Source organism: Pieris napi, chromosome 21 (assembly GCF_905475465.1).
Source record: "Pieris napi chromosome 21, ilPieNapi1.2, whole genome shotgun sequence".
In the NCBI taxonomy this organism is placed as follows: Eukaryota; Metazoa; Arthropoda; class Insecta; order Lepidoptera; family Pieridae; genus Pieris; species Pieris napi.
Window position 1 is genome coordinate 2,787,045 of NC_062254.1, and position 15,722 is coordinate 2,802,766.

At 31.9% G+C, this 15,722-nt stretch overlaps 3 protein-coding genes across 4 annotated transcripts in view; 2 read left to right on the forward strand and 1 right to left on the reverse strand.

The window, feature by feature from the left end:
• Positions 1–40: 40 nt before the first annotated feature.
• On the reverse strand, positions 41–7,503 carry LOC125060153 (spermatogenesis associated 6-like protein). 2 transcript variants are annotated; one of them, XM_047664917.1, is made up of 7 exons: positions 7,228–7,503; positions 6,830–7,013; positions 6,227–6,396; positions 4,872–5,032; positions 3,161–3,292; positions 2,407–2,538; positions 41–333 (listed from the first exon to the last, which is right to left on the reverse strand). In XM_047664917.1, the coding sequence occupies exons 1-7, from the start codon at positions 7,273–7,275 to the stop codon at positions 141–143; spliced, it is 1,020 nt and encodes a 339-aa protein (XP_047520873.1). In that variant the 5' UTR covers positions 7,276–7,503; the 3' UTR covers positions 41–140. The 2 variants fall into 2 exon arrangements, with proteins under 2 accessions (XP_047520873.1, XP_047520874.1); XM_047664918.1 differs by lacking the exon at positions 2,407–2,538 and having other exon boundaries at positions 44–333; positions 7,228–7,494.
• A 78-nt stretch (positions 7,504–7,581) lies between these two features.
• Positions 7,582–9,506, forward strand: LOC125060150 (cryptochrome-1). Its single transcript, XM_047664908.1, has 2 exons — positions 7,582–7,824; positions 7,897–9,506. The coding sequence occupies exons 1-2, from the start codon at positions 7,720–7,722 to the stop codon at positions 9,316–9,318; spliced, it is 1,527 nt and encodes a 508-aa protein (XP_047520864.1). The 5' UTR covers positions 7,582–7,719; the 3' UTR covers positions 9,319–9,506.
• A 216-nt stretch (positions 9,507–9,722) lies between these two features.
• The window catches only part of LOC125060151 (cystinosin homolog), a 43,915-nt gene continuing 37,915 nt past the window's right edge, over positions 9,723–15,722 (forward strand). The window contains exons 1-2 of the mRNA XM_047664912.1: positions 9,723–9,879; positions 12,031–12,125. The gene's annotated coding sequence lies outside the window, so the exon portion shown is untranslated. The remainder of the gene's footprint in view (positions 9,880–12,030; positions 12,126–15,722) is intronic.

The window sequence follows — 15,722 nt, forward strand, 5'->3', positions numbered from 1 at the left end:
TGAAATAAAAAAACATATTATTCGTGCGTATTTATTTGTAACAAAAAATATATAAATTAAAAATTATGTACATGATTAAATCAGTCTTTAAAACTTAAATTTGGTATTACTATAATTTGGAATAAATAAATTTCTATAAATTAACTATCAGTGTGAAACAATTCATGATATCGTTTACAAATCTCACAAAGGCAAGGCGACATTTTATAATTATTGTATTTCTTTTTTTCTGTATTGCACAGTTTGTCGTAGTCTATGTAGTGACTTTCTAATAATAATTTCTGGATTCGATCTTCCCTTTGTAGAGTTCCCAAGTCAGACTCCATAGATGTGCTGAAAAATAGAATAATTAATATAAGATTAGGAAGAAGATACAATTAGGAAAGAACCATAGAGCTATTCTGTAACTTGTAAGTCAAATAAGTTATTAAAGTTCTGTTCTTTTTTTTAATGTAATAGGAGGCAAACGGGCAAGAGGCTCATCTGATGTTAAGTGATACCGCCGCCCATGAACACTCACATTGCCAGTAGGCTCGCAAGTGCGTTGCCGGCATGTTGCACAATTGGTAAGCTCTTTTCTTGAAGGACCCTAAGACGAATTAGTTCGGTAATACTTCTTCAGCTGGTTCCACATAGTAGTGCACGGCAAAAACTGCCGTAAAAACGCTCAGTTGTGAAACGACGGAAGTCGATACGGATGGTATTTTGTATTCTGCCTTGACGCCCGATGATGAAACTCAGCTGCAGGTATTAGTCTGAACAACTTCAACTTTGGTACTTTTAAGAATAGCGTGTAGCAGCTCTTAACGTGTTGCCTTAAAGCATTCTCAATTAGGCCGCAACTTGCCAGACAATTGCCTATTTCTCGTAAACACACTAGGTACTCTACTTCTGGGACAAAATATTAAAATTATCCGATCTTGAAGATCTTTAGTTATCTCAATACACATTGTCAACTCCAGTGTTCAATCATAGACCGTACATATCAATTATACTCACACGCCATAGTGACGTAGTTTATTATATAGGCCAGTCAGTCAAGACAATTAATTCATTATAATTCCAAAAGTTTCCAAATTTTGATGTAAGGTCGGGAGTGGTATTAAAACAAACTATAAAATTTTGCAACCTGCTCTGCGGTCCGGAACATTGTTAAAAATAAGTTTTGGTCGTGAAAAAAATTCCAAAAGTTCTGCAAACTTGGGGAAGTTTTCGATATAATATTTCATATCACGTATAAAATTTGCAACCAACCTAAGTGTACGGAACATTTTTTGTTATTAAAAATTAATGTTTTTCTTTATTAAACTGAAGGAAAACGTTTCAAAAGTTCTGCAAATTTGACAGATATATCGAAAATAAAATAAATAACAAAAAATGTTCCGTACACTTAGGTTGGTTGCAAATTTTATACGTGATATGAAATATTATATCGAAAACTTCCCCAAGTTTGCAGAACTTTTGGAATTTTTTTCACGACCATACAGCAAAAATTAATTTAATTGCAATTTTAACAATGTTCCGGACTGCGGACAAGGTTGCAAAATGAGATTTATTGTCGTCCCAATGTACCATTCACTTGACCGAAGTTTGAAAACTTTTGGAATTATTATCAAATTTTCGATTTCGAATGTCTATAATGACTGGTCTAATAACGGGCTCGCTAATGATAGTAAAGTAAATATAGGAAATTAAATTTATTTAATGAATATTGTGTAACATAAAAAGGAGTTCCTTTTTACACACACCAACCAAGGTAATAAAAAAAAACTACCTAGAGTAAATGACGTTCTACAAAAACCAAGAAGACAAAAGATGTATTAGGATCGTATCAAAGAGAAAGCAAAAGGAAAAATTCAAGTAAAAAGATGGGCAGATGGTCTGCCGAAGAGATGGAGCAAGCTAGCCGAGCAAGCTAGAGCAGAATGGGCTAAAATAGAGGAGTCAGAGATAAGTCAAGACAACTTGACTATCAATTTGGTTGCTAAAAAAAAAGTTATCAATTGTTTTTTCTTACCAATTATTTGTTTGTAAGTAACGGTCACAGAATAAAGGCTTTATTTATTTATATAGTACTTAGAATATACACATGTGTGGGCTTTTAAGTAATACAAATTACTTGAGCCTACCGTACCTTATATTGTAGTAATACCTGTGTAGATGTGTGCGTTCGTGAGTTGTGTGTGAATTAGATTCTACAGCCATTAGTACAATTCTAAATTAATCTATACGTTTACATATATGTTACTATTCTATTATAAATATGAAAGATTACTCGTATGATAACGAATGTCTAAAACTACCTACTGGGCCGATTTAAAAAAAAATTTCATTAGAATGCTACATTATTGTGACCTTTACTTATTTACAAAAATGATAGGCCGCTATCGAATAGGTTTAATATACCGTAAGACATCAGTATTCCGTGAGTTATTGGCGCCCCATACCACATCGCTCGTGTCAACATTATACACGTTGTACTGACGACGAGGTCGCCTATTTTGGCAGACGGAGATACGGGATTTGCTTGTCAAGGGACTGAATCAAAGTAATTACTATTAGTATTAATGTTAATTGATATTGTACAATAAAATCATAAAAACAGCTTAATTTTAAAGCAGGTCTATTTTTTTTAAATGAATTTTTTTATTGGTTGTTTTAAATTTAGAACATGACTGCATAGTCTTCAACTAAGCTATTATTTCATGTTCCAAAACGATAAAAATATCATGTAGCAATTTTATAGAAAAAAAAAATACAATAAAATCTGAATTTAATAAAATTTATTTAAAAATACTCTTTTTTATAACAGTGGGCAAAACGGGTGTGAGGCTCTAAGTGATACCATCCAGGACACTCTCAATGCCATGATCGCAAGTACGTTGCGGGCTTTTTGTTTGGTCTTAGCCTCAGATTTCTGAATATGTTTCGTGATCTCTTTTTTCTTAATAGGCAAGTAGATCAGCCTTCTGTGATATACATCATTTAGGTCAAAGGCATGTCATTCCTCACGATTTTTTCCTTCATGACAGAAAGTACATTGGTGCACAGCCGTGGTTCGAAAGCACGACCACAGGGTTTAAGGTCGAACACGCAAGCCACTAGGCCAGCATTACTAAAAATTAAAAAAATTGCACACAATAAATTATATACTACTCACTTGGGGCATCGACACGACGCATGCGCAGCGGGTTCCGCAACAAGGCTACAACAAGACCTAGAGCCTTCAGACCGCGTTCGAGACCTTGATCTAGATCTTGATGGCATCCGTCTAGCCTGATTGCATTTGGTCCTGAACAGACGAAATTTCAGGTGAAAAATAGCTAATCAGATAAGTTAAAATTATTATATATCCAACTAGGCGGCAAACGTTTGTTTAGCCATGTATATTATTTCTAAGAAACATTTTTAGTTCTATAAAAACAATTATCTACAATAATAGAAAATAGGGGTGATTTGTGGAGGGGTGAAAATTAGGGGTTGTATATACATACATATTTTTGTATGCTGTATCATTAAAAAATATAATTTTTTTTTGGGGTGGACACCCCTTATCACGTAGGGGTTTGAAAGTTAGATAGTAGCCGATTCTCAGACTTACTATAAACAATGTCATAAGAATCGGTCGAGCCGTTTCGGAGGAGTAGATAAGGCATGATCAATCTCCTGTTCTTACCAGCCGGTAACATATGTTCCGTCGGTAATCGATCCCAAGATCTCCGGAACATGCATATTGCATCAAGGCGGCAGCAGTTTTTAATTTAAAGCTATTAAATATTTTAATGAGCGGAAGATTTTTAATATATGCAACCCGGAATCATTCTCTTGATTGTAACATAGCATTAGCATACAAAAGAAATAGTCAAATTTAGGCCATGACCTGATAGTAACATTTGAAGAAATCATTCCTGATGTCATATTATAATGTGAAATTGCAAATAGACCGAGTTAATTATTAGTATAGCTACACCTACAATCTACCCTTACAAATCACTGCGATGACTTTCATACCCAGAAATGCGCTAATAATATTATATGTAACAACTTCTCGGCCTTAAGGCCGATTTACATTATCTTAGTGTTTAGGAGAGTGGTTTAGTACAACTTGAAAGGCAAGTTCTTTAGCGTAGCGTTTACTAAAGCAAGTAGCGTTTACATGTTTCAACTAAAGTACTATCCTAAAGCACTCTCCTAAACACTAAGATAATGTAAATCGGCCTTTAGGGAGCGTTCAAGTATTACGTCACGCAGTTTTTAGAGATTATTAACAAAATGTAACGCGCAGTAACGTTTTTCTGTACCCAATAGTAAAACGTTTCGTGGCCACCAAAGTGACTCTTTATACCTAAAAGTTACCATTATTTGGTGTAAAGTACTGGAAAGTCGAAAATAATATAACGTTTTACAAAATTGTGTTCCAGGTGCCATTCGCGCTAGGTCATAATGATATAAATTTACAGCACAGGGATTTTTGAAGGGAAAACTTCTTTAGCATCGTTGTGATTTGAAAGTCGATGAAACGAAAATGCGACGGTAAAAAGAGACAGACACATAAATTTATAAAATTTAACGTGGGAAAAATTAGATGACCTTTAAATTATTGTATTTGAGCATTTTCTGGAAAAATAACATAGATGTGCAACTAAAATAAATAAGAGATTAATTTAATTTAATTAGATGAAATTTATCAATTTTATTTATATATCAATAATTATAATTTTAATTAAAAATTTTAATTATAAAAATTCTTACTTCAAAAAGTTAACATACAAGTCATAACGATAGCGTTAAGTCGTTTCTGAATCTCAGCTTAGGGTTGAAAGTCACCTCTTTTAACCACTAGGCCAACACATAGATCATTAACAACATACCTATGATATTGTGCAGAATGACAGACTTGTTTCTGCCTTGCTTCTGAATCCGAAGGACCACAATGACAAGCCTTCACTTTATTGTACAATCCGCAGCCTTGACTCCATATTTCATCTATTCTCACTTTTGTAGCAATCTCAATTTTAGGTGAAAGAATTCCCTGAAACATATTGAATTTCAATGAAATGTCACAAAAAAAAGGGTGCGTGTACTTACATACGCGCGTAAGAAGTTATACTTCTTTGGCATTCTTAAAAATAGTTTTTGATTGCATGCAAATAATCTATCTATATATATAAAAAGAAAATGGTGTTCGTTTGAGGCTCTTTCACGCTTAAACCACTGATCGTATCGACATGAAACTACCACCATTCGATGCGAAATTTTTCCTATATATTTTTATTCCTTATATTTTTTTAATTCCAACGTTCCTTCATTTTTTTATTTCTGTTTTACTTTTATGAAAATTTTTCCCGCTAATAAAAACAAAAGAGGCTTCCTAGAACCGCAAAACGTCAACATCTGTTAAAAACTCGATTTTCGAAATATTTCAATTTTCTTAGCGGGAAGTTAAAAAGAAGAATAATAAAAATATGAAAAAAAATAAAATAATGAAACATAAAATTTATTTTAATTCGTCCAGCAAAGCGGGCGCGAAACGGCTAGTGAATTATAATTAGATAATCAAAGACTGGAAAAGGAGTCATTATAGTCAATAAAGTTCAGTTTACATTTAAAAATTAAATAAATAAATATTTATTCTTATTCTCTTACATTAAGTGTAACATAAACTCTATTATTATTCGAATGTTGTTTTTAAATTATGTCCAATGCCGTAGCATCTTCCGTGGGCAACTTCATTCTGTTAATTTTTTGTCACGGTGCGCGCGCATCGTAAAAAATTTCACTCGCATAAATTTTTCATAACGCGCCTAAAGTATAACTTCAAAAATATTTTTTTTAGGTTGCAACATTATCAGTAGTATTAAGTTTATGTATGTTTTACCCAAGTATTAAAATTATGTCGGTACTTTTTGAAAAGAAACATTTATTATAGGCATTTTTCCTAATAACTTGTATTTGCACGCTTCTAGATCTCAGCAGCACAAACAAAGTGTTTAACTTAAATAAATATAACCTATATAATTAATTGCATTTTAAATATTGTAAAAAAAATCTTTTAAAATGTATTTTGTGCAGTAAAAATGAATAAAAGCTTTGAATAAAATTATAATTAAAAATAAATAAGAGGTAATTAATATTCTAATATGTTTCTGAATCATTGTGTGCCATATTAGGAAAAACCAATTTGAATTTATTTTTGTTTATAAATAATTTTTTTTTAAATATTTACAGGAAAATCCTTAGATCTGCGCATGAGCAGGTCAACTCCATCTGTAGAACACACATTTGGTGGGAATAGAACATCATTTAAGGAGCCTAGATACTGGGCCAAGATTACACACTCGCCACTTGAGCAATCTTCACACCACTGTACTAATTCACAATATATTGTTTCATCCTCTGGAAAATTATTAGGAAAGTAGTGAAAATAACTGAAATTAAGAATCTAAACATATATTAAATGGTTATATTAGAGTATTGTACCCTTTCTTAGCAAAGGGATAATTATTGTTTTAATTTGTTTAATTCTGTTATTGTTTGAGCCTTAGTATGTTAAAATACAGTCCTCAAGAGCAAAAAACATTGCAATGTTGAGTTTTGTAGTGAACAATCTTAAGATTACAACACCAACCTTATGGATATCAAAAGAACTATATGACAATTGAATACAACATAATGATCTTTGTTGCTATTTCTATTAGAAGTTACAGAATACCAGTGCTGCTTAGATTCCATATATTAGTGCATTCATGATGTACATAAAAGTGTTTAAGTCAACATTTATATTAGAACCTGTCTAGTAGGATATTGTTGAATAATTTCTCCAACTTACTTAGTAAACAGCAAATATTACTTAAAGCACAACTCTCTTGAAATCTTTTGCGAAAGTAAAATACATCTCTGAACATAAGTGGAAACATTGGGGGTAAAAGGCAAGTTTGATAACTTGTTCCCAACGCAAATACTGTAAGAGAAACACGGCCATCTTGACACAACCACACTCCTGGACAAGAAACCTGTAATTTGATGTTTATCATCATAGCAATGAAAAGATATGGTAGCAAGGAAACCTTAGAATAGTTTCAATAAATGAAATGAAAAATGAGAAAATACTTTAAAAAAAAAATATTTACTCAAGAAATATAATTTATAACTATATTGCATACCACATCGTTATATCTTCATATTTTTTTTAACTGTGGAGTTAATACTTACAGATATTAAACTTACCTTTTGAATATCTATTTCAATCGTCAACTCAATAACTTTCGGCATCATTCGGTGGCATATCGATGATATAGAGTTGACTTATTCTAGTACATACATTACACAAGAATAGCGTAATAATTGAGAAAATCATAACAAAATAAATTAAAACATTTGCTTTAGTTTTGATTGTAAATACAAATTTTTAATTTTTTGATTAGAAACGTTATTATTTACATATTTTGGCAATTTGCAACCCCTGGAACCACAGAAACCATTGCGTTTGTTATAACCTGACTGACTTAAGTGACACTATTCACTATTGGTAATAAATTTGATTTTAATCTATGTTCATTAAGAAATTCGAATTTGTTCAAATTTAAACACTTGTGTGCGGTAAAATAAGTTGGCCTGAAAGTAGAAAGTTATTTTTAACTATACGAATTTAGGAAGACTCTGTTAATCATCCAGTTCATTATATTGTCGTCAACATATTATAAACGCTTTGTAGTTTGTATGAAAAAATATTTTAGGACAATGGTTATTCCATCTGTTGTTCACTGGTTTCGGTTAGACCTAAGAATTCACGATAACCTCGCACTTAGAAATGCAATTAATGAGGTAAACAATTTAATTTATATTCATAATATCTTAATATAAAAATAGTCGCAATGTACTTTAAACTCTTTTCAGGCCGAAAACCGAAATCATATTTTGAGACCAATATATGTTATAGACCCTGAGGTAAAAAATCGCATAGGCAAAAATAGACTGAGGTTTCTTATTCAAAGTTTACAAAACCTGGACACAAATTTGCGGAAACTAAACACACGTCTTTATATTATTAAAGGTATGGCAACAGTATCATTACCGAAAATCTTTGAAAATTGGAATGTGAAATATTTAAGTGTACAAGTTGATATTGATCCTGAATATGTTGCGCAAGATGAAGTAATAGAAAAGTTCTGTGAAGAAAATGATATTTTCGTAGTAAAACGTGTTCAACATACAGTATATGACGTTCAAGGAATTTTAAAGAAAAATAATGGTAGTGTACCATTAACATACCAAAAGTTTTTGTCTTTAGTTAGGGATCAACAAGTTAGAGAATGTATTGAGTTAAATAAGAAATTATCTGATTGCTGTAAGCCTGAAGATATAGAATCTAAAGATTATGACATTCCATCATTGGAAGAGTTGGGTATCGAAGAATCTTGTCTTACTGAATGTAAATACCAAGGCGGAGAAACAGAAGCATTAAATAGGCTGAATATGTACATGGCTAAAAAGCAGTGGGTATGTGCTTTTGAAAAGCCAAATACATCGCCAAATAGTTTAGAACCAAGCACTACTGTTTTAAGTCCCTATATAAGCCATGGCTGTTTGTCAGCCAAACTTTTCTATCACAAACTTAAACAGGTAGAGAGTGGCAATAGGCATAGTGAACCACCTGTATCACTAATGGGCCAATTGATGTGGCGAGAGTTCTATTATACAGCTGGGGCTGGTACTAAAAACTTTGATAAGATGGTTGGAAATTCTGTGTGTACTCAAATACCATGGAAGAAAAATGATGCCTATTTGCAAGCATGGGCTGAAGGGAAAACTGGATATCCTTTTGTGGATGCTATCATGCGTCAATTAAGACAAGAGGGTTGGATACATCATTTAGCACGACACATGGTTGCATGCTTTTTAACACGTGGGGATCTCTGGGTATCATGGGAAGATGGAGCAAAAGTTTTTGAAGATCTACTCCTCGATTATGATTGGTCTTTAAATGCTGGTAACTGGATGTGGTTATCAGCCTCTGCATTCTTTTACAAGTATTTCAGAGTGTACAGTCCTGTTGCATTTGGAAAGAAAACTGATAAGGAGGGACTGTACATTCGGAAATATGTTCCCGAGTTGAAAAAGTACCCTACTGAATATATTTATGAACCATGGAAGGCACCTAAGTCGGTGCAAACAGCTGCTGGTTGTATAATTGGTGTAGATTACCCTAAGCGAATAGTTGACCATGACAAAATTCATAAAGAAAATATGCAAAAAATGTCAGCAGCTTATAAACTTAACAAGGAAAAAAAATCCCTTAAAAGACCCAGATCTGACTAAATTTAAAAATTTTATTGTTTATACAAGGGCGTCGCAAATAATTAACTTTCAAACTAATTTATTTTATACAGTACAAAAATAAATGGATGTGTGGTCCGACTTTTTCTGGCGACGCTCTTTGTGTTGAAGTATGTAATAGTTTCTAAGCTACTAATTTTACAGAAGGCAATATAATGTTTTATGTTTAATATGTTTTCCCAATGACCCTAAAATGTATATAACTAATAACTATATAATGCATAACTACTAACCAGTGTTGGAGATGAAAATGTAAATTGACAAGTACTTAGCACAGACTCACAAGTTGCAATAGAGTATAGATACTTTATGTCAAGTTACATCGGTTAAAAGTAAAAACATTGTTTTGGTTTTGATTTTATTTCAATATTATCATCTCATCATAAGTAAATTCTTTTATTTTAAGGAGTTGTATTTGTTAGATACAAGTTTTCATGATGTTATAATAATAGCGCAATGCTTTAACCGAAGGCAAACAAAAGCTAAAATGTGGGCGTTGCGAAATTAACTAAAAATTATAAACAGATATTGTTATCTTAAAAGGTGAGCATTTTTAACTTCTTCCGAATTCGTAATAATTAAATTTATATTAAAACTGCTGTTTTTTTTGTAATTCATAGACTTCATACTTTGTGGCCGCACCCTAAAACTATTTAAAATGAAAACGCCGAAGAATATGTTTATCATCAATTTATCTCCAATTTATATGTATGGTAAAGATTATTTATCACATTAACCGAGCGCAGTTTGCAATCTGGCGCCAATGTTTTAATTTTTTAACAGAAATATTTTTTTATTAAAAGTCTTAATCTGGAGAAACACCTGAGTACCTATTCATGATTTTAAGTTATTAACTACTTGCCACTTTTAAGATATGTAACTTAAGTATATATAAAGTCCTTCATGAGATGGTGCATCCACATTCCTGTGTCCTTTTTGTTGATAACTTGTTTTAGTTTAGAAGGTAATCCGCCATCAATACTTGACATACATTGATGTGGATGCACCACTCTAGGACAGGGGAATATTTTAATTCATAATCATAGAAGGTTAGTAAGTTCAGTGCCTATTGTATGTAATTATGTTGCTATGAATATTTAGAGGATATAGTTAACTGCTTACTCACTTGTATTTGGTTTAATATTGCATTGGGTCATCAGCACTTGTTTAACCTCTATTCTCTATTAGTCATAGCAATTAATATAATTTAAAAACTCATACATAATTGCAGCTGATTGATGTCTACATAAAAGGTACATATGTATAAAATTGTCTACAGGCACATACATCACACTGAAACAACATAAATGTATGTGATGTTGCCTTTGTAATATAAGCTAAATTGGAATTATGTATTCCACAAATAAATTATTGGGGGTAGTCTGGTTACAAAATATTAAAAACAAAAAAATAGGCATTTCCCGTAAAGTCAACTATTTTGAATAATACATATATAAAACTCCTTAAATACATATTAGTTGATAAGTGTCAAGTAGCTATAGAAAGTGTCATATACACAGTCAAATGTACAAAATTAGGCAATAGTTAAAAAAATATTATTGGGAGCTTTTTAGTATTTGAAATGCATTATTATTTATTACTCTTTCCTAAATTACATGTATACAAACATATAAATCAACTAATTAAACAAGCCTTAAACATTGACCTAAATACTCCCATCTATCTTCAATAAACTAATCTCAATAAAGGTTAATTTAGTAATTTAGATCCATTCATATAATCTGAATTGATGCAAGTATATTTTCTCTTTCTTAATAAAAAACTACTAGTCCTTATCCATAGTCTTCTATTATCTGTACTGAGGTGTAGAAAAAGATCATTCTAAATATATATAGAAAGATCATAGAAAGCATAGAAATAACTGAAACCCTTAAAATTATGATAGGGTCAGACTGGGTATGGCATAGTACAAGTCTCTTTAACAAGTACAATTGTCCAATTGCCTATATTCTCTAATGCATGGGTTAATGGGATAACAGGCTACTTCGCGAATAACTTCCTCCGGTGATTTTGAAACTAGATTGAATAGAAAGCAATTTTAGGCTTGGCTTTGTACTCAGTTGATAGAAAAGAGTAAATTCTGTTGTAGTGAATTGTCCAATACTCTACTCTAATAAATGTACTCTTTTATATTTTAGTGTAAAATTTATGTTCTAATTTAAGTCCCGACAATTTTTTTTTACCACTGACATGGCAAAAATGCTTTGAGAATTATTAATTAAATAAAGTTACTTGTTCGGAATACGAAATACCACCCGTATCACCTCGACGTCCGCAGTTCCACAACTAAGCGTTTTTTAAGGCAGGTTTTGCCTCGCACCACCACCATGTGGAACCAGCTGCCCACTGAAGTATTTCAAACCAATTCGACTTAGGGTCCTTCAAGAAAAGAGCGTACCAATTCTTAAAAGGCTGGCAACGCATTTGCGTGCCTGCTTGAAATGTGAGTGGCGTTAGGCGGCGGTATCACATAACATCAGGTTAGCCTCCGTCTGTATTGAAAAAATACTTGATATTCTACTCAGACTCGTCTTTGCAGTGGTTCGCTTTATTCTTTATGTTTCTGCCATTTTCTTTATAAACCGATGTCCCCTAGACCTACCCAAAACTTTCATCCATTGAGTGTACACGATATCATGTACGTGATGACACGAGTTATAATTTTTGTTTCAGGGCTCAGAATGTCGATGCGAGGAGTGGTGCGATGAAATTAGGACCGCTACCATGTGATATTGAAAACATCCAATTATCATGAACCTGTGAATCTGGTACGTGTACAATTAGTATACACAATTTTATGTCTAAACATAAACTGCCTTCCGTGAATTTTGCCCGTCATGGTGATCTTTAAGAAGAAATATAAATGAAATTACATTATTATAATAACAAAAGTTTTCTTTAGTTTAGTTTGCATACTAACATTATTTTTACATACAAAAAACGAGCAACGGTTTGTAGGTATAGGTTCTATAATGTTCTTACCTTGAATTGAATGCAGTGTCGAACCCCGCGGACATATAATAGGGGAGTTTGGAGGGATGAGGTATTTTTTTTAGTAAGTAGGGCCTCGCTGACCAGCAAGTGGTCTGAGAACCAGACATTCAGAACCCGCGTTAAGCCCGACTTCCGTGGCGTGGGCCTGATTCAGCGGATTTTCACCTCGTTTAAAGCATTAATTAAATAAAGTTCGACTTAAAACTGACAAAAGTTGCATAATTAAGCACTCTTTGAAAATTACATATTTTTTAAAATATATGAGTCATTTCTAAGACATCATGGAACATTACGATCTAGCCTAACGTGAGACTAATTTTAGTCTTACCTAATTTACTAATAAGGATATAACATAAGTAAGTGTCCGTTAACTACTACTTACATTATCTATTATAGGGAAGACACTATCTTGTATTCTATTTTCTATTTCTATCGGTTCAATATAGAAAAACATGTGTATATAAAATACCGTATGTATTAATTGACCTGTTAATAAAATTAATGAAATAGTTTATATATACGTAATTTTTTACAGGGTGACATTTGTCGATTAGCATCTATAATTTAACCTGTTTAGTATTGCAATGGTTATCAAACTTACAGAAAATATTAGGGAAAGGCTTACAGTAATAATATATATACTTACCATATCACATGCTTTATTTTTGGGGCACCCAAGCGGTGCATACATTAATGAAACTAGAACAGTGACTAAATTAGGTTCAAATTTGTTACGTAACGGTCGGGTCATTTCCGTATGTACCGATCCCGACTATTAAATCAGTGGTAATATAATTAATAAAATAGAGAAGCCATTATTTTTATTTACACTTATAAAACGAGATTAAGCTTAATTAAAAATTAATCTGCATTTGCCTGTGCGGCGCAGGCTTCTGTAAAGAATTCATGTCACACTATCTCTTGCCAACCATCACTATCGCCAGATATGGAGATAAACGCGTCGAATTTAAAGAGTTTTTGAAGGTGAAAATGTGTACAATCTTTGCTCTTTAGCAGAACTATCGAAAGTATTACAATTACTCTCGCTAATATTTTGTTTAACACAAAATCGTACGCGTCAAATTGTCAACTACCTTCTCCTTTTATGGCAGTTAAAATCTTCATTGTGCCTTACATTTTAAAGAATTATCGTGATATTAGAGTTAGTCTGACATTTCGTTCTTTATTAGGCCAATGAAACTTACGGTAACAATATCAGCGTAATTAAGTCTAAGATCCCGCTATACAACGACCTTCACCGAGATGCTTATTTAATGAAACTTATTTTATATATAATTTAATATGTCAATAAATATAATCCATATAGGTTCCCTAGCAAATTTCAGTCCAGAGTATGTTTGATTAATTTAAAAAAAAAATATTTTTTTTAAACATTTCACCGGTATGATTATTAGATAAATTCTATACCAATCGAACGTATGAAGCCCATAGAATATGCAAACGTTAGGTTGTTTTTAATCAATTAATTATTTATGTGTATATTTTTTATGTGACACTAAAGTATATATACATCTTTAGTATAAAAGAAGGTTATAGTGATACATATATAATACTACCCTGATAAAAAATATTGATTGAAAAAAGTTCAAAAAATGTACTACATGCAAATTATATATATTTTTTTTAAATATTAATTAAACATACTCTGGACTGAAATTTGCTAGGCAACCCATATGGATTATATTTATTGACATATTAAATTAAATATAAAATAAGTTTCATTAAATAAGCATCTCGGTGAAGGTCGTTGTATAGCGGGATCTTATACTATAATATTTCTGTAAGCATTACAATATAATGTATTACTGAATTATGGCAGAGATGACACACAAAATATTTCCCCTCCTAAAACCAACTAAATATCGATTAAAAACTTTTAAAGTTTTTGTTCAATTCCATTTGAAAGGTATTTTCAAATTAGCATCAAAAATACATTCAAATTTCGATCTTGGAGTATTATGGCTTTTTGATATATCAGTTATATCCACGCTTTTGGAGTCTATATTTGGTTTAGTAACAGTTTTTATTTGGCTTATAATCCACTAAATAAATGTACCTCCTAAAACCCTCTAAGAAATCTTGATTCCTTCTAAATTTGGAGGGAAAACCCCCAAGTTGGCATCACTGAATTATGGATGTGTATGATAAAAATTTGTGTACGTAAATGTTTAAAATTTTGTACGGTAATTTGTACATTATCACATATATAATTTATGTGCATAAAGTGTGACGAATTAGTGTTAAAATATTTCTAAATATGTGTTATGGTGAATATGACGTTTTCCTTTATTTATGCTCTTGAAATAAACTACAATCACTATACGAAACAGTGATCCCAATTTGATTGTTAAGGGGGGCTATTCGAAATGTATTAAAAGTATTTGTTATTTGAATTTCAGTTTAGATTATATGTGTTAAAAATTTACTTACTGTGTTTCGTTAACAGTTTCCTAGTGATACCTTCCCAAAACCTATCATTTAAGTTTCTTAAGTGAACGATTTATTTTTTTTGTATTAAAATTGTATGTTATATTACATAGTGGGTATAAGAATTTTAGCAAAGCAAAGGTATGGCACAAAAACGGTTGGAAAACACTGATCTAAACTCTAATTAAAAGTAAATATGACTTTAAACCTACATAGGATGAGAATGCAAAATTTAAACATAATTGTTCTAAACATTATTTTACTCCGCACAATAAAGTATGGGTTTTATAGAATTGCAACGTCATGCTTTTATAAATCAAGTTTATAGTTTTCAAATGGTAAATATTTGAATTACCGTCTTGTAGAATATGAGGCAGAGATATTTTTGCGTGACCAGTCTTTTTGCAAATCAGTAGTAAAGGCTCACTGATGATGCAAAAATGTTTTACCAAGAAACGAACCCGCCGTGGGTCAATCACTAAGCCAAGGTTGTTGTAAGTAGGTGAATTCTGCTTACATCAATATAAAAATAAAATAAATCATTGGCGTTACAACCTCTTTAGATCTGGGCCTCAGATTTCTGAATCTGTTTCATGATCATTTTTAAATCTAATAGGCAAGTAGGTGATCATCCTCCTGTGCCTGATACCCGCCGTCGACTTTTTGGGTCTACGACTTGTCGGTTTCTTCACGATGTTCTTCTTCACTTGAATGTTAAATGCGCACATAGAAAGAAAGTCCATTGGTGCACAGCCGGGGTTCAAACCTACTACCTCAGGGATGAGAGTCGCAAGCTGAAGCCATACAGCTGCTTTGTACATAATCGAAAATAATGATGCATTTTTTTAATGAAACATTTTATATACCATGATCTATATATATATCAATAGTATGTAACTATAGTAACTGATCTGTACTACTAA